Source organism: Centroberyx affinis, unplaced genomic scaffold, assembly GCF_046629955.1.
Source record: "Centroberyx affinis isolate AG114_WGS23_722 - 3 ecotype Tasmania unplaced genomic scaffold, CSIRO-AGI_Caff_v1 ptg001077l_1, whole genome shotgun sequence".
Classification (NCBI taxonomy): domain Eukaryota; kingdom Metazoa; phylum Chordata; class Actinopteri; order Beryciformes; family Berycidae; genus Centroberyx; species Centroberyx affinis.
This window is the reverse complement of record NW_027279624.1, coordinates 108,463-136,413: the sequence shown is the minus strand read 5'-3', so window position 1 is coordinate 136,413 and position 27,951 is coordinate 108,463. Positions and strand designations below refer to the sequence as shown.

Genomic DNA, 27,951 nt, shown 5'->3' with positions numbered 1-27,951 from the left:
GGCCGGCTCTAAGCCGCCTTTCTGTTTGTTTTCACTCTATTCCTTGAGCGGGGAACTCTAATGGTCTTCCCAGCCTCACACATTACGTTTGCACTATCGCCATAAATGTGTTTACCTCAGTCCATTTCATTACTTTTATGGTAGGGAGTGAATATAAAACTATGCGGCATAAGCGTGCAGAATCGTGACTCTGTAATTGGGCCCATTTCTCGAACACAAAAATGTCAGAGACGGGTTATCGGTTGGCTTTTTATACCTAAGTATGCGGTAGTGAAGTATCAGTCCAGTGTGTGATGATATGTGATGATGCATCATGCTGTGGAGAAAACGCTCAGTAATGGACTGTATCTGTGATGCTGTTTCAGGACGGAGCAACATGTTGTCGGCCCTCATCAGTCCCATGAGACACAGGGACACTGGAACGACTTCAGCTGAGGAGGCAGACAATTCAAGTAAATGTCTTTCCTCTTTGCACCTGTTGAAGGGTGAAAAGAAATAACATTTTCTCTATCTGTAGAGGACCATGGAATCCTTTCAAAACCATTGTATACCTGTAAAAATGTACGGTCATCAATCAAATTAAAAATGGGTTTGTTATCGTAAGTTCTTAAAAGTTCGCATTTCAGAGAAAACAGTGCTTTCACCCAACAGTATGGATATGATGTAGGATCATCAAATTTCACCTTTATGTTCCTCTTCACATTTCTTGTGTTGATTTTGATCTACCAACAGGTACCAGCAGTTTGGAGGTGAAAGAGAATCAGGACCATAAAAACCAAGTGGACTGTGACCTTCTACGAAAATATCACCCGTCAACCTTTTGCGAGACCGTCCCCAGACACGGGACAAGAGCCCTGAAGAGGAAACAGCCACTGGGGGATGGGAAAGACCGATTCCTCTACCAAAGCCACTTGACTTGTAAGAGAACGGCCTGGGCTGTGACTCAGAAGAACGCGCTGGTACAGCTGAACGAGCTGCGACCGGGTCTGCAGTACGAGATCATGTCCAAGACGGGTCCACTGCACGCTCCGGTGTTTTCCATTGGCGTTGAGGTAAACGGTCTCCGCTTCGAGGGCCGAGGGCCAACGAAGAAGCAGGCGAAGATGCGGGCTGCAGAGCTGGCTCTCCGGTCCTTCGTCCAGTTCCCCAACGCCTCCCAGGCGCACGCCACCTTGGGGAATCTCACAGGCACCCCAATGGATTTTACAGCGGATAAACTGGACATCCCTGACGCGTTCCTCAAAGAGTTTGAGCCATCGTTGCGCGAGAACTGCGACCTCCTGCATTGCAACACAGGGAAAAAGGAGGTCCTCTCAAGCATATACAACCATATGCTTGTTTTTTCAAGGGTTTGTTCAAAAAGACAAACTCTTAACGCTTCACTTTCAGAGCAACTCAGCCCGGTGGCATTGCTCAACGAGTTGCGACCAGGACTCAGGTACATCTGCCTGACCGAGAGAGTGCAGGGAAGGCCGATGAGGAGTTTTGTCATGGTGGTGCGGGTGGAGGGGCAGGTATTCGAGGGGTGTGGCCACAGCAAGAGGCTGGCCAAGGCCCAGGCGGCAGCAGCTGCCCTGCAGGCTTTATACAACATCAGCCTGGGACCAGAGAGGAAACTGCTGGGCCTCACTGCCAGCAGAGCCAAAAATCAGCTACCTCAGGTGAGTATGTCCCCCTTCATGGAGCTTTTCTATGTTACTTCTTTTTATAATTATATCACAATATATGGACTTGTAGACGTCTTTTGTGGAATGAAAGTGCACTTCATGTTTTTGTATCAGTTGGCATTAGCAGATGCAAAGTTCACTACAAATTCATTCATTTATTGGCATTGAGATTGATGGTGAGGTTAGATATTTTGGGTGAGATACTGCAGGTCAGTGGTTCTCAACCGTTTTGCCTCATGACGCCTTAAAACGAAGCGATGCCTACTTACGAACCCCCATCATCGGCTGCATATGCAGAGTTCAAAGTTCAACCAAAGAATGTTTTTCCCTTTACAGGTCATTTCATTTGATCAGAGGAGGCCTAGAGGCTGAAAACTATTCGGTATTTCACAAGAAAAAAAAGCAAAAATGAGAGAAAAATCTAAAAAAAAAAAAAATAGACATGAAAAGGCAAAGTGCAGTATGGGTAGATATGTGTAAAGTAGTATAGTTGAGATCAGGTCTTACCAGTGAGTATAGAGTGTGTAGGGTATAATTTACACCAGATCCAATGTATTAGTAAATGTCATCCTTACTTTAAAGATATATTTTAGCTCACTTGCAGATACAACCACCAACATGTCAGCTTTGAGCAGCCGCACTGAATTCGCCCCTTATTTCTTCAGCTTCCACCAGTCTCCTAAATGGTCTGGATAAATGGGTCTGAGGTGCACCGTATGCTACCAAATGGAGTGTACCGCATATCAGTATGGCCATCATGTCCTGAGGCCCGAGAGCTGAACGGCGCCCTGCATGCCCGTCCGTAGCATCTAAACAACTTCATTATGTCTCTAAGCCTCAGAGAATCGTCCGCGACGTCTTTTGTTGTCATGCTTTATGAATACAAGAGGATTCGTCTCTCGGAAGTTCGGTCCCACGGAGCTGACGCGGGTGGCCGAGCGTGGCGTTTCTAATGGAGAGCCTCTCTATCATTCAATTGTGCGAAGGAATATAGAGAGTTGACAGATAGAGAGACAGATAGACATGTAGATGCTTAATTAAACCCCCTAAGGGCCGAGTTGAATACAGAATCCATAGGGAAAGGAATGCAGCAGTACCGTTGTAGACGAAAAATGACAATAACTGGACTTGGATGCTCTGAATGTGAACAACCAGATGATTTCACATCACTGCAGGACGATTATTGAAATACGGAGCAATTTGCAGGATCCTTCCCGGTCCGTCCCAGACAGTGTTTTTGTCTGGGAGACGATTTGTTCACAGCCCCCGACTGATCACTTAGCACTACCACCCCCCTTCAATATGAACTGTCTGTCAGGCGGTGCGACGCTTTAATGAACATTATTACAGCACATTAGGGATGAAGGAGGAGCGGCAGCAGACCAAGGAGATTGAGACGGAGCGGGAAGGCAGTGTGAAGAGCATAATAATCTGACAGATAATTGTTTAACACACTCATTACACATGACCTTGTGCCACAGTCATCCAGGCTGGAGTTATGCTCCAAAACGAGGTATCCGCCGTTTGATAAAAAGTGACACCTGCTCTTATAAAATGAGCTAAAACACGTCGTAGGACTTTTAAGAGGATAGTCGATAATTTAAGCACTTTGCCGACAAAATGATAACACTTTCATAGACTGGTGCCTCTACATTTTGGAGATGTTGAATGATAAACTTGAGTTTCTTTGCATCATATAGCATTTTGGAAATCTGTTAATTTGTTAATTTCTCCTTAAATTGATTAGAATATATGCCATTTGGTGGATGCTGGCATGTTAAGTATCATACAGTATCACAGGAGAATATGTTATAATTATGGATGGTTCCAGTGGGAACATAAAACACATGTTAGTGCCATGATCTACCTGTTGAGCTACACTGGGCCACATAAACATATTCTGTTGAAAATGTTGTGAAATAATCTTTAAAAAAAAATCCCAGTGGTTCTCTTATTAGTCATCAAACCTGCATAAACAATTAGAGCCAAATAGTTTTATGGTTTGTTTTACACCAATGGTTTTCAAAGTGGGGTCCGGGGACCCCCAGGGGTCCTTGAGAGGGTTCCAGGGGGTTTAATTTCACTGTACTTCAATTCACTTGAAATTATTGCAATACAAAAAATGTATGAGTTCTAACAATACGGGTCAATATCACCACTATGAATCTATTTCACATGTACAATTAAGATATTTAGACAATTTAATTTACCAAAACATCTTTTCATATCAGTGTCAATCATTTGAAATGGGGGTCTATGACATGAAAAGTTTGAAAAATCTTGTTTTATTCTACTGGTGGGGTTTGTCACGTATGACAATGCAGTATGTAATGAACAGCAGAAAGTTTAGACAATCAATGGAAGTCAATTCATCTACTTTCCTGTGACTGACGACAGTCCTGATGAGATAAACCTCACCCATCCGGTCCTCTAAACCGGTCAAAACAAACACTAATATATATTAATATCATATACTCCTTTATTTAACATGAATTATTTGCAGCTACTATTGGGCCCAGTTCTGATTGTCAAATATTTTATCTGCTTCCTCCACACTGAGGAGAGAGATTGACGGGTTGAGCGATCTTATTCTCTTCAGCAGATGAGTTAAATACGATATTAATGTCTAACACTCGGGCTGATTTTATTTATTTTTTAACATGGTCTAGTGAATTAATGTCCCTCTAGTGGTGCATATCATTAAGACACAGTTGTTTGTTTTTATGCTCATCCTGGCATTTCGTTGAACCTTGGTGCACATGACAAGGAACTTTAACTTCCTGGCAACGTCTGCCAAGAGAATGACAGTCCTCTAAAAATATAATTAGGGATATTTTGACAAGGAGGAGCATGAAACCTCTCCTCCGCATTCTCTGGGGGAGTTTAGAGAGAGAAAACTCATGGCCGTCATTGACAGACTGTCAGATTTATAGCAAGCCCATACTTATGGTCTAGGAAAATGTCACAGCTGTATATGCTTCCCTGTAGACTCGTGTGAAAGATTTCTGTGTGTTTTGGAGCTGTTGTTTGAGAAAAATAAGACAGCAGAAGCCCCAGTGCCCTTACGTCTAAATATAGGTTTAACAGTATATAACATTCAGTTTCTGGGGCCAACTTTGTGTGAAAGTTCATCAAGGGAACTCTGAGTTTTGAATAAATAGAGAGGATATTTGACTTTTTTTTCCCCCCTTGCTACCTCGCTAATATTGAGTTAAAATGACAATAATGACTCTTAATGACCTTGAACATTTTGTTTAAAGTTTTTCCGGTAACACTTTACAATAAGGGTCACTAAGTTAAGGGTTAGTTAATGCTTAATAAGCATTAACTAACCTTAATTAACAGTTAACTAATGTGTCTGGTAATAATTTACTAATGGTGTTCATGTTAACTAAGGTATTAATTTATACATTATTTAAGTCATCTTTATAAACTATTAAATCATGTATAAATTGATACCTTAGTTAACATGAACACCATTAGTAAATTACACATTAGTTAACTGTTAATTAATGCTTATTAAGCATTAACTAACCCTTATTAAGCATTAACTAACCCTTAACTTAGTGACCCTTATTGTAAAGTGTTACCGTTTTTCCATTTTTCATTTTTGGCATTTAGATGTTTTAGTCTGACTCCTATCCAGACAGTAGATTGACAGTAGAATAAACTCACATTACTTGAATTCCATTACAAACAACACATAGCAATGAGGGGAAGAGTAAGAAGCTTTTATTAATGCATCAAACCTAGCCTCTCCTTCGTAAACCTTCTTGATGCTGTGTTCTTTTAAATTGTGGTGTTTCTTTTTATTTTCATTCCATTTTTATTGTCATTTGATTTATTCCTGTAAAGCACTTTGTAGCTTGTGTTAAGAAAAATGCTCTATAAATAGTTTATGTAGTTTAGTACTAGTAGTAGTAGTAGTAGCAGTAGTAGTAGTATTAATAATATTATCAGGCAGGAACATTTTTAGTGCCAATAGAGGAGGACGATGTGGATAGGAGTACATCTGTTCATGAAAAACTTCCCAAGGTGTTTTAGAAGGGATTAGTTTTGAAGTTACAATAGAAAACATGGAGGAAATCTGTTATCCCTGTAATTTAACTTTTATTTAACCAGGTTATTCCCACTGAGATCACAGATCAATTTTTACAAGGAAGACCTGGTCAAGACACACAATCTGCATATTAAGTTATAGACAGAATAACAATAAACGCGTCTCGTAATAAGCAATAAATCTAAGAAAAAAAGGCAGAAAAAAGAGGAGAAAGCGAGAAAGAGAGAGTGAGAAGAAAACTAGTAGCATAGTTGTAAAACAGTCACCTTAATCAACACATGGATCATTTTCATCCTCCATGGTCTTAACAACATTGCCTTCTTCTTCTCCTTCTCCTCCTCCTCCTCCTCCTCCTCCAGTGCTTTGCAGAGTCGATCTTCCACCTGGTGAGAGAGAAGTACGCAGCGCTGACAGACAGCTGCTGCTCCGCCTCGCTCGCCCGTCACAAAGTGCTGGCAGGGATAGTAATGACCAGAGGTGAGAACTGACAGAAAACACTCAAACACCTGACAGGTCCAGTGTGGAGAGATGAGGAAATAAACACTGAGCCTGAGTCTCCATGGTGCCGGAGTGGGATTTTAGTCAACTTTCCTGGTTAAAGTAAAAACCAGAGACATTTTCATATAAATAAATGTCTGTTTTCCTGTTTTCTATTGCCAGGAAGTGATTTGTTTTATGTTCCTGGTTTGTTAGGAATAAACAGAAGAAGAAGAACTGGGTCAATGTGTTCTCATACAATGTTTGGGTAACACTTTACAATAAGGGTCACTAAGTTAAGGGTTAGTTAATGCTTAATAAGCGTTAGTTAATGCTTAATAAGCATTAACTAACCCTTAATTAACAGTTAACTAATGTGTAATTTACTAAGGGTGTTCATGTTAACAAAGGTATTCATTTATACATGATTTAATAGATTATAAAGATGACTATTAAATAATGTATAAATTAATACCTTAGTTAACATGAACACCATTAGTAAATGATTACCAGACATATTAGTTAAATGTTAATTAAGGGTTAGTTAATGCTTATTAAGCATCAACTAACCCTTAACTTAGTGACCCTTATTGTAAAGTGTTACCAATGTTTGTATGATATGAAAAGTTATGCAGCCTTGATTTGTACTATACCTGCACATGGTCAGCTGCATAACTGATAACTGCGCTAAACCAACTTTGGTTAAGGTTAGTGTTTAGGTTTATGTGACTGAAACTTCCATTAAAGTTTTGGTTGTAGTTAGATAAAAAGAAATTCTTGCTGAAACTGAAACACTCACAGTAGCAAACTTATTTGTAAACCCTGGAGTTTAAGGTAAATGTACTTTCCACTGGACTATTTCAATGTGAAACTACGTTCTGTTTCAGTCACATGAGCTCCACAGTCCTGTTTCACGTCATTCGTAGAATACTATACGAAATTAGGGTGCGTTACTTTTTGCAAATATAACTTTGTGATGCTTTTTTCATCCATTTCCGGTTTGTTTGTTTGTTTGGAATAAACAGGAGAAGAAGAACTGGGTAGTTAGCATGAGCAGCGATAGCCACCATGGCTGAACAGACAGAGAAAAGAGAAACTCAAACTGCAAAATAAACAGAAAATCCAAGCAAAAAAAAAAACTGCAATTGAAACAAACAAACCAACAAAACAAAATACACATTAGTCAAGTTGCCTCAAATTACCCCGTGGATCCAAGGGGGAGGCAGCCATCTTTACCAACCTGTGAATCTTTGATGAGGCCAGATTGCAACACAACAAGCCAACAGTTCAGTTCAGTTCAGTTTCAGTTCAGTCATACAGTTTTCATCAGGCCGTCTGAGGCGGTTAATGTTACGAGGAAAGGTCCTGTTTTCTTGTTTTCTTGTTTTCTTGTTCTGAATATCAAATCAGTAGTTTGGTATCAAATGTCAGTGAATCGCTGACAGAACAAACCACCGAAAAACCACCAAACTGGAGCTGCAGGAAATATTTACAGATATCTGTAATATATGTTTATGTAAATACGTTGGTGTTGCCAAAGCATACAGAGGAGGAAATAATAAGAGAGACAGAAACAGAATGGTAATAACAGTAACCTATCTCTCTATCACTCACTCTCTCTCTCTCTCTCTGTCTCTCTCTCTCTCTCTGTCTCTCTCTCTCTATCACTCTCTCTATCACTCTATCATTCACTCTCTCTCTCTCTCTGTCTCTCGCTCTCTATCACTCACTCTCTCTCTCTCTCTATCACTCTCTCTCTCTGTTTCTCTCTCTCTATCACTCTCTATCACTCTCTCGCTCTATATCACTCACTCTCTCCTCTGTCTCTCTCTCTCTCTATGACTCTCTCTCGCTCTCTATCACTCACTCTCTCTCTCTCTATCACTCTCTCTATCACTCTCTCCCTCTATCACTCTATCACTCTCTCTATCACTCTCTCTCTATCACTCTCTCTATCTCACTCTCTCTCTCTCTCTATCTCTCTCTCTCTCTCAATTTTCAATTAAAAGATAATCTTTATTGGCATGAAATGCTGGTGTTCATTACATGTTGCCAAATCAAACGTATAAAATGCAGGCAACAAAAGCCAGGATGATATATGACTATGTTACATACTGTTTATGTAAATAGGAAAACGTACGTGGGAATAGTAATAAAATGTAAACATAAACACACACAAAAGAACAGCCATGGTTTGTCAGTGTGTAACATGCTGAGACAAACAAAGTCTTCTCTTCCTCTCTGGTCCGACTGCTAGTTTCATTTCATTAGAACAGAGGGAGAAGTTTGGAAAATGTTTTTTATATTCCCTTTTTATATGCATTTGTTTGTTATTTTTTTATATTTAGGCAAAGAAGTGTAATTCTGTCTCCTTTTTATTTCTCCCTCTCTCAATTTTAAGAATTCCGTCACTGAGCTTTCATTGATAAAACTCTCCTTTCTTTTGTCTTTTTGATGTTCATGGTTGAGATTTGCACTGAAGCTTTTTGTGTGATGCAATGTTAAATCTCTCTCTCTCTCTCTCTCTCCCTGTCCCTCTCTCTCCCTCTCTCTCTCTCTCTCTCTCTCTCTCTGCAGGATTTGACCTGAGATCAGCCCAGGTCGTGTGTCTGGCCACAGGGACGAAGTGTCTGGACTGGGACTCGGTCAGCGAGCGCGGCGTGACGCTGAGCGACTGCCACGCCGAGGTCGTCACCAGGAGGGCGCTGCTCAGGTTCCTCTACGCTCAGCTGGAGCTGCTGCTGAGGTCAACAGCAATCATCTATCTTATCTCCTTTAGTCTGCATAGTTCTTCATTTACTTCCATCCCTTTGTGTGCAGATTGTCATCATTCGTCATGTTTATGTTTATGTTTATTTAAGGATCCCCATTAGAAGCACTTATGTGCCTCTAGTCTTCCTGGGGTCCTGAACATAGAAATACAATACAGACATACAATAAGAAAGTCCAGTCAACTTAAGATATAAAAACAATCAGGCAAGCTGATTGTATACAATATAGACATACAATAAAAAAGTACAGTCAACTTAGGATATAAAAACAAGCAAGCTAAGCAGATATACAAATGAGTGAAATTAAGGATAAAGTGATAACAGATAACAGTACAATTAAACATAATAACAAATCATCATCAGTCATCACAACACGGTCTCACGGCAGTTTATGAAATAGTCACGAAAATGTAATCTATTGATTCATGTACATGGACACGATTTTTCCATTTTTTTCGTGACACTCAGCACGACCTAAAAACAACCTTTTTTTTTTGGATCACGACCTAAAAAACGTGCCTCCACCACGACCTGAATTACGTTCCTCCACCACGAATTTGAAAACGTTTAGGCAAATAAAACTACTTGTGTTACGGTTATGGTTAGGCAACTAAAACAACTTGGTTAAGGTTAGAGAAATGGTTTGGTCCTGGTTAAATAAGAGAAACGTTTGTTAAAAATTTAAATGTGGCTTACGGTTGAAATGTACTTTGAACACACTGGGAATCAAACCCCGGTCGTCAGCATCAAAGGCAAACATATACACCGATCTACCACTGTTTTATTTCAATGTCACACTGCTTCCTGAGTCCCGACTGACAGAAAAAAAAAACGTGTTGCAGGCACGAAAGATACTTCCAATTGAAATACATTAGTTTGAAAGTCGTGCTGAGTGTCACGAAAAAAATGGAAAAATCGTGTCCATGTACACGAATCAATAGATTAAATTTCGTGACTATTTCACGAACTGCCGTGAGACCGGGTTGGTCATCACTGAGGCTTCCCGCCCTAACTTTCTGTTTCATTCAGAAATACATCAACACAAGAAAATCACGCTCTCCATGTTTCTTCATGGGGTTTTTAACATGAGTAGAGTTTTAAATGGGTGTTTGAGGGCCGATACTGTCATTTTTGTACTGACGCTACCGATAGCTGTGATTTTTTTTTGCCGATATGTAGTAAGTGAGGTTTTTACGGCCCCACAGTACAAACAGACCATAATATATCTGCAGGGGGTTGATAGGGTTAGTGATCAATACCGATGAATCAATGATTACTGAGATTTCTGCCTCATTTTCTGGCCTTGACTTGAGCAGAAACTCTCCACCCACTGGAATTTCAAGACACTTTCCAATTGAAAAACACATTTTTCATACCATGTGTATATGCATATATATATGAATTCACATTTTTAAATTTTTCTCATTTGGTATATATTATCTATATCTTGTCTATTTTCATACTGAATACATGTTTTTCACATTCTAGATTAGTTTCTTTTTTGTCTCAGTATCTTCTACTGCTGCTGTAATTCCTATAATTTCATACTTTCATATTATTCTATCTAATACATTCCAGTGTTGTAGTTGTGTTTAATACCCTATTTAGTTTTCATTTTTCTTTGCTGAATCCTGTTAATATTTATAGCTGCTAATTTCCCCACAGGGATCAATAAAGTTTAATCTTATTTGTTTTCAGTTTGTGTGATCAATCATTTGGTGTTTATTTATTTCAATCTCATGTTGGAAGGAACCTCTTCTCTTGTCTTTACACATCTGTTTTTTTTTTTTTTTCACTCTCTGAAGCAAGCGAGCAGCCGGGTCGGAGCAGTCCGTCTTGGTGGCAGATAAGGGGCGTGGCTTCAGGCTGCGGGACGGCGTCCTGCTGCACATGTACGTCAGCTCCTCGCCGTGCGGAGACGCCCGACTCAACTGCCCCTACGAGACCACAGCCGCATGTGAGCAACACACACACACACACACACACACTCAGAGAGGAGGAGGAGGAGGAGGAGGATGATAATGTGGTATATGCTGATTGTACATGATATTATAACCACCTTCCACACTAAATTGGACACCAAATTCAAGGACTTTCAAATTAATTTCAACATGTTGATTGGTTACATTCAAGGAGACATGACTTTGATCAAAACTAAACATCATAGAGGAAATCCTGGTGAAATCGTTTATTTTAAAGGAATAGTTCGCCCCAAAAATGAAAATCCTGTCATCATCTCCTCACCCTCATGCCAAATGAAACACAGGTGAAATTTGTTAGTCCATATAACACACAGGGAGGCTGCCAGCACAACTTGGTAGCAGCCTTCTCCAAAACAACTGAAGTCAATGGGGACCTGTTCTTTAGAGCTCCAAAACAAAAACAGCCAAACAATCACACTGTGAATAGAAAGACCTATACACCATGATTTGTTGCAAGTCAATCAGCTGTAGTTAAGATTTGCACTAAATGATGGTGTAAATATACTGTAGGTCTTTATGGAACTCTGAAGAACTGGTCCCCACTGACTTCAGTTGTTTTGGAGAAGGCTGCTATGAAGTTGTGCTGCCAGCCTCTCTGTGTGTTATATGGACAAACTTCACCTGTTTTTTCAACTGGCATGAGGGGGAGGAGATGATGACAGAATTTTCATTTTTGGGTGAACTATTCCTTTAAAGCTGCTGCTGCTGCTGCTGTATCGACACAAATCTCCATCACAGGGTTTTCCTCAGGCTGTGAAGTGTGGATCCTAGAAGGGAGAGAGGACCAGAGAGCTGAGGCACACTGGTGAATTTGGATGCTGTATTTTAGTATAAAATCAGGAACTTTCAAGTGTTGCTCCTAATATTGAGTTGCATCCCCTTTTGCACATTTTGTGACTCAAATGTCTCAAGGCTTAAAGAGAGAGAGAGAGGGGGACTTTAGAAATGAATAATCTAATGTTTTTCATTGGTTTTACACTCTTGGATGTTCATGTTCATAGTTAAAAAAAAAAGTGAAAGTCATACTAAAATCATACTCTCTATTTGTTCTATTCTTATCTATATATATGTTCTCAGATGCTGGAATGACCCAATCCCCCCATTAAAGTTTAAAATAAACTTAAAGGAAAAATCCATGCTAAAACACTTTTAACACTTGAAGAAAATGTTTCAGCGATCTAAAAACTTCATCTTGGTGACAAACCGGCCTCTCTGACCTGTAGTCTTCTTCTTCTTCTCCTGTCAGATCCCGGCAGCCACCGGCGGGTGCGGCGGTTCCGCTGTCACCTCAGGGTGAAGATGGACGGCGGGGAGGGGACGCTTCCTGTTACGGCGCGGAGAGCCAATCAGAAATGGGACGGGGCGTCGCCGGGTAAACGTCTCGTCACCATGTCCTGCACCGACAAAATGGCAAAGTGAGTTCCTCTACAGCTATACAACACGAATCTAGTTCTGTAATCTTTGTTCTGGAAGATTTTTAGTTTCCTGCAAAGTCACTACCTGAATTCACTGAACAAATGAACTGTGGCTCCATTCACACTGCAGCATTAAGATTTTTTTCCCTCACATGTGACACAGATCTGATGTTTTCCACTCAGTGTTAACAACAAAAAACTGCATGGAGTCACATTTTCTCAATAGGCCCTTATCACATTCTGTGTCTCGATGCCTCTGCATTGGATTTTTCATGTCTTTTACGCAGGTTTACAGGTTATTAGTGAGTTATTAATGGAAAGTTCCTGTCTCCCTGAATTTTACATTAAATCAGAAAGTAAACTGTCAAACATTAAGGGGTGTTTAAGGAGGTTTTGATGGGGGTCTGCTCCGTTAATAACTCCCTAATTTTGCATGCATTAAGGGGATAATTAATGTAAATGTAAGGTTATTTTAAGGGGTTACTGGTTCATAGAGGGAAACGATAAAATGAGATAAGATACAATAAGATAAGATGAGATAAGATAAGATAAGATAAGCCAAGATAAGATAAGATGAGATGAGATAAGATCCACTTTATTATCATCCAATCTGTATACAAAGGACAGTATATAAAGGAACAAAATGGCATTCCTCCTGGTCCCTAGTGCAAAAAAAAAAAATCCACTTTAGCCAAAATGTGTTTAAAAGAAAAACAAATGTGATGTCTTTTGTTATTGTGTCTTTCTGACATTACTGCCAGTTCATATTCAGTTCAGATATGGGTTGCATCCAAGAATAGATATGAACAGTCATCCAAAAAAAAAAAAAAAATCAGACATGAGCAGCAATTCAGAAGAACTGACCGACAAAACAAAACAAAACAAAACAAAACACAGGACCACCTTCCTAACTCTGAGTGTCACGCTCTTTTGCACAATCCATGTCAGTTGTCTCACAGCTTCAAATATCATCCTTTACCCTCTCTCCTCCTCTTCGCCCGCATCTCCTCTTCATCATTTCAGTGGATTTTAAAAGCCGAAATCAATAAGAGAATCCTATTTCTCACCTGGCTTCACCCAGTCGGTCTATTTCAGAGAGACAGAGCAGGTGGTTTTCATATCATGTTCCCTCGGTGCATGCTGGGTAACAGCTTGCTGATAGTTTCTGCTGTCTAGACAGTCAAACACCGGTCAAACCTTAATGGTCCCTGAGTGGAAACCTTCGCCTCTGAACTGCTGTCAAACTGTCGAACATTGCCGTATTCTTTTATTTTTTTTGCACAGATTTGATCAAGGGCAGAAGAAACTAATCCCATTTACTCACATTACTGCTTTTCTGTGTACTTGTACTTTTTTGAGCATTTTTTAATGTCAGTAATTTTACTTTTACTTAGGTACGTTTTCACTGAAGTATTGTACTTCTCTACATTTTTAATCCCATCCATTACAGACAACAGATTTTGTGTTTCTCCATCAGCAACAGAAACTGGACCGATGTACATTGACAAATTGTGGAGTGATTCACAGTGACTCAGATTGGTGATCTGGCTTTGTTTGTGCACTTTATTTAGTCTTTTTTTTTTTCACAGTGGGTCCAAGAATCTAGTTTGAACTCTGTCCTCTCATCCTTTTAGAATCACATGGAAAAGATCACATCACAACAACATTCTCTATTCTTAAAAATAACTCAGTAACTTTTGCTTTTGCTTTTGCTTTTGAGGACAGTTTAAATGAGACACTTTTTACTTTTACTTAAGTAGATTTTTACACCAGTACTTTTACTTCTATTTAAAGAGTAACTAAACCCCAAACTTGTGATGGAGCCTGACACCTAATGGTGAAAAGTAGGGTACTGAACTGGCCATCTGCTATTGGCTGATCTTTGGTGCCAGGTAATGTCACCTTCTAGAGCAGTGATTCTCAACCTTTTTCATATCAAGGACCCCTAATTTAGTACAAAGTAAGGCCATGGACCCCCATATGTTGAGATTTTATCTCTCAGACCCAAATCTGAGAATATTTTAATTGTTAGATATGATTTTGTCCAGAATCCCATGACTATCTGTATTGTAGGTAGAGAGATAACAGAGAAACTATGATCAAAACAGTCATTCTTCTACATTCTCTAGTTGTGTTAACTTCTTGTAAATGAAATAATGGTGAAGTTTAACAATTCATCAATTTGCTGGGGACCCCCTGGAACCCCCTCAAGGACCACTGGTGGTCCCCGGACCCCATGTTGAGAACCACTTCTAGAGTACAACAGGTGGTGACATCACCTGGCACCAAAGACCAGCCAATAGCAGATGGCCAGTTTAGATCCAAATTTGAGTTTGGTTTGGTTTAGTTAGTAACAGTACTTCTACTTGAGTAAAATATTTTAGTATTCTTTCCACCACTGGATTTAATGGGGGTAAAGTTCTTGTTCACTGTGGTTTGCTCACCAGGTGGAGCGTCCTGGGCCTGCAGGGGGCGCTGCTGTCCCAGCTGCTGGAGCCGGTGTACCTGCACAGCCTGACGGTCGGGACGCTGAGCCACACGGGCCACCTGGGCCGGGCGCTGGCCCGCCGCCTCGGACACATCCACCACCTGCCCTTCCCCTACCGCCGACACCCGCTGCTGCTCGGCTGTAGGTGCTAAAGCCCGGTCAGGACCCACACATCCTGACACCGGGGTCATCAGGGATATTCATTTTTATACCTGCAATAAGCAATTTCAGAAACGAATGTGTGCTATGTGGAGATTTCATTGAGATAGAATGATATAAACCAATATCCACACAGCAGCAGATGTGTTGCTGTTTTCTCCTCTTTTCACTTTTTTAAAACTAGCTTGTCTGGCAAAGTGAGACTGGTAACTGGTGAGACTTCTCAGTAGGTACGGTTAGCTTAGTTCTTAGTATTTATCCTTCCATTTGTCCTTTGTAGGCCTCCGTAGTGCAGTGGCTTTGCTGTGTGTTATTTACAAATGTGTTGCGGTTCCTGTCGCCATCTAGTGGTCAGAAAAATCGCTTATTGCAGCTTTAAAGTTTTCACATTCCACATTTCACATCCCATAGAGCAAAACTAACGCTAATGCTTTTCATTTGCATGTGTTATGCAGTCAAAGTAATACTCTGCCTCATTTTCAGATGAATAAATGTCTGTTTTGCTGCTCTCTATCTGATTGATTTAACACAATAGTAATTCAACCTATATCCAGGTCATGAAAGCTTTTTCCATGGGCGGAGCCAAAGGGGGGGCTAGAAACAATCTTACATTTCAGGCAATTTCAATGTGTCAATCAACAACAAAATTTGGGGTGGCACCAACAGTGGCCCCAAATTGTGTTGTTGATTGACACATTGAAATTGCCTGAAATGTAAGATTGTGTTGTTTTAAGTGACCAAGTGCTGAAGAGTGTGACAGACAGATGTTTCTGTTATGTTTTATCTTTTCCAGATATTTCACAGTCAAATGGAGTCAAATGGATCTCCTCTCCATCCTCACCCAGCGTCTTCTCTCTCCTGCAGGTCTGAGCAGCAGCGAGGTTCGGCCGGCGGGGAAGTCGCCCAACCTGAGTCTGAACTGGAGTTACGGGGACGCGGGTCTGGAGGAGATCTGCACCTCCACCGGCAGGAGGAGGGAGTCCGGGGCGCCGTCACGCCTCTGCAGCCGCTCCCTGTTCAGCCGCTGGCAGGGCCTGCAGCAGCAGGTGGGACAGACCCGGACTGAGTTTACATGGACATCAATAATCTGAGTATTGGCTTTAGTCTAAATAAGACAGTATTCCTATTAATCTGTTTCCATGTGTTGCTCATAGAACTGTTCAATTCATATTCCTGTTTACATGCTGCAGAGGCAGAGTAGGGGTTTCTGGCACAACTTCACCTACTTCCAAGGTGCATGGAGAAGGGAAAAAGGTCTAAAAAGGTCAAAACCCCAGCAACATTTGTAGTATATAGAATAACTTTATTGTTAGACCAACGCGTTTCGGCTTGTGGCCTTCATCAGGGTCATCATGAGGGTTGAGGCCTCTTCTGTACAAACTCCAGTACCACCCCTTAGATCAGTGTTTCCCAACCCAGTCCTCAAGGACCCCTTTTCCTGCAAGTATTGGTTCCAGCTCTACTCTTGCGCACCTGATCCAGTTAAGGTCTTAATGCTGATTGGTAGAGACAGATCTACCTGAACAGAGCAGCATGAAAGTGTGTAGGCCCCATTGGGATCAGGTGTGCAAGAGTAAAGATGGAATAAAAACTTGCAGGACAGGGGGTCCTTGACGACTGGGTTGGGAAACACTGCCTTAGATGCACATCTCCAGTTTATGACCCAATATGGTGTCACCCATGCCCCTTATTGGATACTCCCCTTGCCTCTCTGCCAGTCTGGGACTACGATTGGCCTGAAGCCACATGACTATATACCCAACCCATCTTTGTAGGTACCCCATTGGCTGATATGTGTGTGGATGTATATGATTGGTTGTCTTTTATTTTTTTTTACCTTTTTGAATTTTTTCTGTTACCCTATTTAAATGTTGTTTGTAATGTGTTTCATGATGACCCTGATGAAGGCCACAAGCCGAAACGCGTTGGTATAACAGTAAAGTTGTTCTATATACTACAAGTGTTGCTGGAGTTTTGACCTGTTTACATGCTGCAGAGCAAAGTCCCATTAACAGGACAAAGGAGAATCACTGTAGACACGGACAGTTTAAGACTTTATTTGAAAACTTGATGATACCCATTTCCCTCTGAATCCCGAGCATGGAGACAGTTTCAGCCTCACCGCAGAAGTGTTGTGACTTCTTTTTTTCTGCTGTCAGTCTCTTTTTCCTCTGTAAACAAGTTAGCAGCCTCTGGAAGGCAGAGGCCAGACGCCGCTTGTGCAAATCCTCCGATAGAGACCCCTAGTTGGATTGAAGTGTGTATAGGCTCCATGTCTGCTGTAGCTACACACTGTACATCTGAGAGATGACTGAGCCTACTTTTACTTTCTGGGTGACTGCTGTAGATAAAGAGAAGCAGGCGAGTCAGAGAAGGATTCTGCTTTGAGACAGTTGAGATGTGGATTGTGCAAAATGAGCTGCAACTCAATATCAGTTTGAGTTCCTTCATTTTTTTGTGCGTTCAGTGTGAGCGAGAGTACTACGAATCTTGTATGAAGCGGCTAATTTCATACTATTAAACATACAGGTATCATATCTACAAACCCAAAACATATACAAATCATAGAGGGCAGATTATATGATTCTTCTAAAACTTTTTGGTGTGAGTTCTTCTATCCCTGTTGGCTAAATTTAGGGTTCTGCTAATATTTCATTCTCTTGTCCGTGTCGTGTCCAAGTTCTCAAAAAGTCATTTTTCAAGATTCATTTTTCTGATTAAACACAAAGAGCAGGGAAAAGCAGCTGAACCCCAGAGATGATTACAGAGTAATATCAGAGGTTGACTATTCAGAAACTCATATCGAGGTAAAGTTATTAAAAACTTTGGCTGCTCCACCAAAGTAAAAACGTCCCAATAAAGGAAAAGATGAACAAATGAGTCTAGATCGTGGCTGAAGTCCAGCGGCTGCTCCATCAGCATGCCGAGGCGATCCGTCTTTCTTAGACTAAAACCTCCACATTACCATGATGTCTTTACAGCACGCTTTAATTTCCACTGTGAAATTAAAATATGTATGCGGTTTAAAGTTTGATGACAGAGGAGAGAGCGGTAATTATTTAGAAAAGCAGCGGAATCGCTCCCGCAAAAAAAGACAAAATGCTCCCTGCGCTTCATATCACATGCAAGAGGAGACACAGTCATTTTGAAAAAGCCATCGTGGTTCTGCTTCATTATGTTTTCAGAGAGGGGGGGGGGGGGGTGGAGAGAGAGAGAGAGAGAGAGAGAGAGGGAGAGAGGGAGGGAGAGAGAGAAAAACAAGAGAGGAAAAAGAAAGAGAGGAGAGGGAGAGAGAGGGAGAGACAAAGACTGTGAACAAGTAAGGTGGAGAGAGAGAGAGAGAGAGAAACTGCAAATGAGAGAGGAAAAAGAGAGAGAAAGAGAGATGGAGAGGGGGAGAGACAAAGACTGTGAACAAGAAAGGTGGGGAGAGAGAGAGAGAGAGAGAAAGACTGTGAACAAGAAAGGTGGAGAGAGAGAGGGAGAGACTGAACAAGAAAGGTGGGAAGAGAGAGAGAGAAACAAAGACTATGAGTGAGAGAGAGAAACAGTGAGAGAGGCAGAGAGAGAGACAATGACTGAATGAGAGAGGGAGAAAGAAAGAGAGGAAGGAGAGACAGAGAGAGAGAGAGAGAAAGACTGTGAATGAGAGAAACAGACGGAGAGATACAAGTAAAAACACTGCAAATGACAAAAAGAAAGAATAGAGAGACTTGCATATTGTTATTATTACCATTATTATATATGATTTTTATTATATGTGTTTTGATTTACTAAATTGAGAGAGAGAGGAGAGAGAGAGAGAGAGAGAGAGAGAGAGAGAAAGACTGAACAAGAAAGGTGGAGAGAGAGAGACAAGAGAAAGACTGCAAATGAGAGAAAGAGAAACAGAGAGAGAGGCAGAGAGAGAGACAATGACTGAATGAGAGAGGGAGAGAGAAAGAGAGGAAGGAGAGACAGAGAAAGAGACAAAGACTGTGAATGAGAGGGAGACAGAGGGAGAGATACAGGTAGAGATAAAGACTGCAAATGACAAAGAGAAAGAATAGAGAGACTTGCATATTGTTACCATTATTATAAATTATTTTTATTATATGCGTTTTGATTTACTAAATTGAGAGAGAGAAGGAGAGCGAGAGAGAGAGAGGACTCTAAAAACACAAGAAAAGAGATACAGAGACTTTTAGAACAAAAGACTAAGATATTATGAATGAGGGAGAGAGAGAAAAAAGAGAGACAGAAGGAGAGAGAGAGGGACAAAATGAGAAAAAGATACAGAGACTAAAAGAAAAAATATTAATCTTTGAGAACAAAAGACTATAAGATAATATGAGCGGAGAGAGAGAGAGAGAAAGAAAGGAAAGAAAGACAAAGACAGATAGAGATGATGATAGGAAGACAGAGAAATAATATTAGTCGTTCAAGATAAAAGACTGTAACACACTGCAGAAAGAGAGAGAGAGAGAGAGAGACGTGGAAAGTGTTAATTTTCTCGGCTGAAGCTCGTCCGGCTCACAGTTGGCAGTTTTCTTCGGGTCGTTATGTTTTATTCTGTCTGGGTGACGAATTTAACCTGAACTCTTCCTCCTCCTCCTTTCCCTCTGTGCTTCATCCCCCGCTCCTTCACCTCCCTTTCTCTCTGTTACCTTCTTTCCTTCCTCTTCTTTTCTTTTTCCCTCGTGACTCTTTGACCTCACAACTTAAAAAGGAGAAACCCACCTCTGATACTCATATTAAATATCATCAATCTGTGGTGTTCAATACATTCCAGGAGTTATTTTGTGATGAAGTGATGGAATTTACTCTTTCGGTGAACCCGCTTTCCTCAACCTGCCTCGTCTACTTCTGCTGCAGTAATTTCCTACATTTCCCAGAATGCCTTTCAACAGCCCCCAGAGAAGGGGCCTGAACTTGTTGCATTCAGATGTGGGTTTTACATGTAGGTGGAGAGACAGATAGTGGTTACAAAGTGAGAGTTTTTCCAGTTAAGCTTCTTACTCAAAACCCCAACCTGTCTCTCTCCTGCTCCTGTGGGTGGAGAAACTGGTCTCTCTTCTTCTTCTACGATGGATTTCTCCCTGTGTGATTGTTGAACGTCTCTCTGTGCAAAATGGCGGCTCTAGAAAGAAGAAGCCCTCGCTCTTTGATTCTGAGGGACTGACACCAAAACCTGACGTTTACCGCTGAGGTTTTACATCCTGAAACATTTTCTCATATCAAACTCCATTGTAGCTTGGCCAGTTATCCACAGTAAGAAGAAAAATAACCAAACCAAACTACTAAATGGACCCAGAAGATCCATCACCAGTAGTTTTTACCAGTGTTAAAATGGTTTAGGGCAGCCATTCCCAAACTCCACGACCCACCCAACCCTTTAATCACAACTCTGATCAACACACCAGACTAAGATGAAGTATTTCCCTATATATTTTTTATTTCATAAACAGAACATGTGAACGTGGGCATACGGCAATGCAGTGCAAATTAAAAATCCATCCACAGTACATCACTTATAAGTCCTTCTTTTTGTTTTCACGGATTCATTTTGATCTTCTGATGATTCGCTTGTGGAGGTTGATTCTCCATTAACAGCTTTCCTTTTGCAACCTGATAACCACCGCTCCATTTTTACTCTTCCCCCCCCGCCAATGATGAGGTATTCCCTCAATTACAATTCCCCGCCAATGACAAGATATAAGATACATTCCGGCCAGATCAAAAATAGGTCAGATAAATGAAGAGTAACACGTAATTTAAATCCCATGGCTTTGTTTTATTAGTTCTGATTACTTTTTTTTAATGCAAATAATTAATCATAAATATTTTATGGTCATTTCAAACTTAATTACAAAATTGAAAATTAAAAACTTTTTATTTATTTATTGTAAATGACCTCTCGTGGCCCACCTGCAGTACCTTCATGGCCCACCAGGGGGCCGTGGGCCACACTTTGGGAATCACTGGGTCAGGGAGTTTTCCTTTAACCTCTACCTGCTCTTTGTCTCTCACTTACACACACACACACACTTAGTGATGGGTTTGTTTCAGCTGATAATCATCTATTATCATTTGTGCTAAACTGTTTCAAGACTTGTACTTTGCAACTTGTCCATCAACATTTATGAATGTGCAAACGAAATTGCAAAAATGAAGCCAAAACCTGATTTTCACAAATGTTGGGTTTATTTTTGCTTTTTTTTTTTTTTTTTACATATTCACAAATGCTGATGGACAAGTACAAGTTGCAAAGTACAAGTCTTGAAACATCTGTAGACAAATTACAATGTGATCTTGTTTATATCCGTATTTATGTTGTTGTTGTTGCTCTGTTTTGTCAAAACATCTTCACAAATAAATTTGACCCGACTCTTCCTCCCTCTCTCTCCCTCTCTCTCCCTCTCTCTCTCTCTCTCTCTCTCTCTCTCTCTCTCAGCTGAGCGGTCAGGTGTCGGGTGCAGAAGCCTCCGTGAGGACGTACTCTGGCTCCAAGATGGCCGCCGCACACTACCAGAGGGCCAGGCAGCAGTTTGCCGTGGCTCTGCAGGACAGAGGGCTGGGAGCCTGGCCCAGAAAACCTCCAGAGCTGGGCCACTTCCACGCCAGCGTGTGACCGTGTGTGTGTGTGTGTGTGTGTGTGTGTGTATGTGTGTGTGTGTGTGTGAGTGTGTGTGTGTGTTAAAGACAGAGTATGAAAGGTTAGAGTTGGAGTTAGTGAGTGAGTGAGTGAATGTGTGTGTGTAAAGGACAAAGTATGGAGGGTGGGATTGAAGTTTAGTGAGTGTTTGAAGGAGTGTGTGTGTGTGTGTGTGTGTGTGTGTGTGTGTGTGTGTGTGTGTGTGTGTGTGTGTGTGTGTGCACGCGCTGCCCCCAATGTGAATAGCAATAGACGCCCAAAGATGACCCCATTTGACCCCATTTCATCCCTTTCTACCTTGTAACTGTTGACTGCACCACAACAAAATGAGTTTCATCAGTAACTTCAGGCTCTTGTTCTGCTTCCCACTGAATGTCAAAGGAACATTTTCATTTTATTCTTTCTTTTTTATGCCTTGTTTTGTGCTTTTTTGTTTGCACTCTTTCCCTGAACTGTTTCAGTGACGTGTATTTGATGTAACTGTATGTCTCACCTCTTCAGTTATGTGTTTTAACGTAAATTAGGCACAATTTTGTTATTTTCCCCTCATGCATTAGACGGCATTGAAAAGTAAAAGAGTGAGTATGAACGCACACCGCCACCTAGTGACAGAAAGAGTTTATTACATGCTTTAATATGGAAAGTTTGACTGACAGGGGGAATCTGCATATAATAATTTCACCAAACATATTCACTTTTATTGACATGTATTCCCTTGTTTTTGTCCTCTACACCTCTGGTCTTATTTCTCAATGATTAGTTTAACTTCAAAAGTCCTGAAGGTTGTTATTTACCTTATATTGTGTGTTCTTCCTTTTGTAGCCAGTGTCTCTTGTTGTTTATTTATAGAAAACACACTTTCCCGAGGTAGAACATGTAAAAAAACATACAGCAACTGGAACAGTATTGCTTATTACAGTGAACTTTTATTAGACATGCGGAATGTATGTAGGCTATATTGGTCTTGGACTATTTTTATCATTGGAAATAAATTTACTAATTTGTGTTTCTTTGTGTTTACGTGCTTCAATCAGAGTGAAGATGTATTATTCTGCCTCACATCAAACCTAACGCACAATTCAGTGGGCCTAAAAATGGCTTCCTACACCATTCAGCAAAGATTGTATATGTTTGGTAAGATGAATCACTCTGTCAATCCCACAGTCAAACACTTATTTAGCTTTTCCAATCTGGACTGGACACTTGGTTAGTTTTTTTTGCTGCAAAAAAAGACAAAGAGGGTACAAAACCAAGAGTCATGACAGGAATTTGAAATGTTTTGCGAATATTTGTAGTCCAGGTTGCAGTTTGGAAGTTCATGATACGTTTCAATCGCTCCTTTATTCACTATCCATACATAGGAAACTCAACAATTAATAGTTTATTCTACCCATATGCTAGGTTTGTATGTGTAATCATGTTTTGACAACTGACTTAACAGCACAGCTCATATCGACCTGACTCATGAATATGTATAAGACTTATCAGCACAAGGAAGAGAGTCAGACTGAAGAGAATCAAACCCACTTCAGTTGCGATCACACCTACAGTTTTTGTTTTCTTTGGTCCAAACCACAGTGGAAAAGATGACTTTGTTAAATTTTTGTATTTGGTTTGTTTAGGTTCACACTGACCAATTACAAGTGAACCAGGGCTTGTAAACAAAAGTCACATGACTCAGCTGACAAGCAGCTCGTTTATTGGACAGTAACCTGTCATCCTGTAACTATATCTCAGCATGATGGAGCTGAATATGAGCATCAGTCCAGACTGCAGTTTGTTCTGCTAGGCTTTCCAAGCATGAGGAACCGCATCCGTCTCCTTCTACCCATAATCCCTTGTGTTTTGGGGTGGTTTTTGGTTCAGATGATGTTCTCACTCCTAATGAGCCACACTGCATTTTGCTTGGAAGAGGGCTGAGTCCCACATTTCCAGGTGCCTTTATTTCAAATAAACCAGTCAGCATCATCAAATTGTAAATGTTGCTTCTAGTCACCGGTGGAACAGATGATGTCAAACCAGTCCACCTGAATCCTTTGCACTGACAAAGTATATACAGCAACAAAAAAAGGCAGCCAAAAAGAATGAAACAGCACAAACGGTTTATTTTGATTTGACAAGCAGAAGCTTGTTCCTCATTACATAGCTAATTCTCACACAACCGCTGTCGAATCAACACAACAGGATTTTCAACTTTTTTTTTTTTTTTTGGAGAACTGCGCTGTGGTGTTCGTCTTGTTGTTCTACATAAACCACTTCCATCACACAAAACACTGTTAACACCAAGTAGCCACAGTTTTACAAGGCGTCGACGCGGCGGGTTTCAGGGTGAGATGTCCGACGCTCGGTGACGATGTGAACTCCGCTAGATTTACGTTAACGTTAAAGTGTGAGCAACGTGAACATTCAGTGAGAACAGGTGAGTTCTGAACATGTAACTGGCTCAGAGTCGTATAAAATACACTCAGGTGCAGTGAAACTTGTTTCAAACTGTCTGCTAAGAATAAAACAATATCAGCAAACTAAAGATCGACATTCTCACACACACACACACACACACACACACACACACACACACACACACACACACACACACACACACACACACACACACACAGCTTTTGATATTTCCTCCTGTCAGAGTCTTGTGTCACTTAAACCAGGGATGACGACTTGTTGTGCTTCTGTCAAACAAATTTGATAGGAATGGATTGAAGGAAAAAAGTTTCCTGTGGAGACCAGAGTACACTGATGCTTTAAGCTCCAATTTCCATTTAAAAAGTCTGCAGTTGAAATTTTGTAATATTTACAGTGTATTCTCTATATTTTATAGGTATTTAAGAACGACTTTAATATTATTTGTACCCAAAATGGATACACAGCGATTTGGGCAATTCAACTGAGAAACAAAGAAAAAAATGTTAGTCATCCCTGGCGTAAATGAGAAAATGAACTCGACCGACACACAGCTCTATCAGTTTTACGTGAATTAAAAACCTCTGACAGATGAAGTAATGACACCCGTCATGAAGCAATAAAAAGGATTTGCACAAAATGAATAAAAACAGAAATGCAGGACCACCTCATCAAGTTATAAAGGCTAATAAAACGCTGCAAACACTATAAAGCCAAATGGGCTACTTTCTTCATATATTACAATTTATATGATACAAATGTTATGGTTTTAAAGAAAAGGTAACACTTTGCGTTGCCTTATTCCACTGTATTAACGTGTATTCACTGTGGGAAAGTATTGTAACTACATAGTAATACTTTGTTTAATGAAAATCTCCATGTATTTAGTCTTAGATGTGATAATGTAGCTTGAATATTTTTGAGCCACCAACAAAATTTTGCCAATACTGCTCCAAAATCTGAATTTATCACAATTAACATTACATTTCTTTAAGTTTTACACATTGTTACTGTGTTACGAACACCTTTCTATAGGTTAAAACACAGGTTAATATACTGGAATAAGGCTGTAATAAAGTGTTCCCAAAATATATATACAGAAATTGTGGATATCCACAAAAAATGTGCACTTTTCTTTACACACACTGCAGGGAGAAATGTTCGTCATGTCAGTGTAATCGTTTCAATGATTCAACTTTTTTGTTACAAATCTGCGAAACACACCACAAGTCTACCGCTAGATTCAGACAGAAGCGCTCACTTTGCAATAAACTGTGCTTGTTTGTCGAGGTTTGTGCCGCTGTACTGACTTCTGAAAAATACACAGACAGTACGGCAAAGTACAACAGCGATACTACGGTTGTACTACGGTCGTCCGGGCGACGGAGCCGGGACGCGAGTCTCGTTTTGATGACACGTACGAGTACGAATCAACGTGTTTTCAGACATCGAGTTGTATCACAGACAGACGGACGGACAGAGACATTGTTCCGGTGACGCAGCATCAGGTCACATCCTCTCTAACACACACAAACACGTTACGACATCATCTCCCATTCACTTCTATGCAGTTTGTATTTTTGGCCGACGGTATTTAGTGGCAGTGGGCAAGCAAGCAGGTTACAGCTATTGCATCACGACACTCCTAAGAGATTTCACTTGTTTTTAAAGTACCATAACAAATATGACACTGATATAATCCCTGTAACAGTGTTTCAACACTAATGACTAAAGGGCACTGCGAAAAAACTGGAAAAAAACAAAACAGTTTAACAATCACGTTTTGTATTGTTACAGCAGTAGGGCTGGGCATCCCAGGACATGTTTTCATACCAGTTTCCCATATTTCAAATTCAGTACCGGCTCTTGAATGCTTCTCTTATATTGATCCCTTTGTTGCTTAATGAAAACAGGTTTCATTATACGATGAATTATTTTCTGTGCAACTTGTGTACAAGCCGTCTGACAGAATCAGACCAGGCTCATTTGATTCCCTACAAATTCCCTACAAATTCCCTACAAATGCCCTTAAACGAGAACAAAACTTACATTTCAATACTTTTTCATACTTTAAAAAAGGACTACACCGGCTTTTTTGGGAGTTTGGCCCATTGGTCTCCTTACCCACTATGTGATGTGATGAAGATTGGCACCAAAATAATTCTCTCCAGTAGTCTCCAGTAGAAAGCTCTATCCGGTGTGCATGCTAACACTTTAGCATACAGTATGTCAAGTAATCGCAGGCTACTAGCTTTATCCAAAGTATGGAAATAAACCTTTTAGTAATCCAAAGTTGGAATTGGTTTTCATTCTATGGTCTGTAGATTCACAACTTCTGAAAACAAAATATAAGTCTTCATCATTCGTGAAGTCTGTTATGAATCAACAACGCAAAACACTTTAGCTGCCCGGCTAGCTTCTCTCACTCCCTCATCTTCTGCCATTGAAAGTGGATCCAAACAGTTACTTATTTTTTGTCAAATTTTATGTCTATTCTACCAATCCCCTAAACACGCCTGACAAGTTTGCATGTCATTAAAAGTAACTAACCATCCAGCCTTAGAGCTGCTAGAAGTTTTGTTCTGCTCACTTTTAGGATAACGCTAATCACCTATTGTATGCTAAAGCGTTAGCATGTGCACCAGACAGAGCGATCTACCTGACTCACAGAGATGATTTTGCTGCCCATCTTTTCGTCACATCTTGAGTAAGGTGACCAATGGGCCAAACTCCCCCCAAAAAGTCGGTGTAGTCCTTTAAATTCGATACCAATACCAACAACCGGTATGGTTACTTTTCGGTACCCAGCCCCACCTAACAGACACGTCAACACGTCTCGCTCTCTGACACTAAGGATTTCATTTACACACACACACACACAATGTGGTTATTGAAACACTGAAATCACACTCGCCCCCCGGCACACGGGTCTTTTAGATGGCACAATGCAGAGTCCTACATTTCCACACATATAGAAGACTGTCATCAGTATATTGTCTGTCAACAGGGCAGGAAATTGACCTCTGGTACATCTCAAAATACACCGGCCATTTTCTCTTTTTTTACCAGCCAACTAGGTTTTTGCGATAGAAATCCTGGTGGGTTTCCTGCCAAAGTGTCTGGTTGACTGGACAAACTTAACAAACTACAGCCAAAATTTACCAGCAGTTGGTTGTTGGCTGGTGGGAATTTTCCCACCCTGTCTATGAAGATTGTGTCAACTATGTACAAGAGCTGCAAAGGCGTTTTTTTCTACAACAGCAACAAAAAGAAATTGTAACAGCTATTGGTATTTTTTTTTTAAAAAGGTGCATTACTGGATCACAGAGACTCCCTCTATCTGAACACTGAGCAGCACTGAGCGGTGGAAACAAGAGGAGAGTTTCATTCCAAAATGAGATTATCCCTCATCTGAAAAGGTGACACCATGATGGCTGGCTTTAAACTCACTATGCAATATTACTGGAGTTATTAGCTATCTTATGAGCTTTGAAGATTAATTTTATGAGGATAGGATTATGTGTATTTTAAATATTAAGCTATGAATTTCAGGCAGAAACGTTATCTAAAACCATAGCATTTTGGAATTAAACTCTTAAAAGGAAAAACCCACCCTAGAACACTTTAACACTGTTGGAAAACAGCAACTGGTGATGTTCCTTGTATTTCTGGGTCCAATTTGTTGTATATTTTTCTTATTCCCGTGGATAACTGGCCAAACGTAGACGATGACGTTGATATATTTTCGGGGGAATTTTCTCCTCAAGCAGAAAATGTTTCAGGATGTAAAACATCAGCGGTAAACGTCTTTGGTGTCAGTCCCTCAGAATCAAAGAGCGAGGGCTTCTTTCTAGAGCCGCCATTTTGCACCAAGAGACGTTCA

General features: G+C 40.5%; 1 protein-coding gene across 1 annotated transcript; it reads left to right on the top strand.

Moving 5' to 3' along the window:
* Window positions 1-376: 376 nt before the first annotated feature.
* Window positions 377-21,629, top strand: LOC139647325 (double-stranded RNA-specific editase B2-like). The gene is made up of 9 exons (XM_071523207.1): window positions 377-452; window positions 733-1,661; window positions 6,087-6,204; window positions 8,782-8,950; window positions 10,781-10,932; window positions 12,204-12,372; window positions 14,820-15,001; window positions 15,884-16,065; window positions 21,453-21,629. Exons 1-9 carry the CDS (start codon window positions 377-379, stop codon window positions 21,627-21,629), a joined length of 2,154 nt encoding a protein of 717 aa, XP_071379308.1.
* The last annotated feature ends 6,322 nt before the right edge of the window (window positions 21,630-27,951 follow it).

Bases quoted from the DNA above. Each gene is read 5' to 3' on its own strand.
- LOC139647325 (XM_071523207.1), top strand. From the start codon at position 377: ATGTTGTCGGCCCTCATCAGTCCCATGAGACACAGGGACACTGGAACG. The intron at 453-732 runs GTAAATGTCTTT...ATCTACCAACAG, and splicing joins TGAGGAGGCAGACAATTCAA to GTACCAGCAGTTTGGAGGTG. The intron at 6,205-8,781 runs GTGAGAACTGAC...CTCTCTCTGCAG, and splicing joins AGGGATAGTAATGACCAGAG to GATTTGACCTGAGATCAGCC.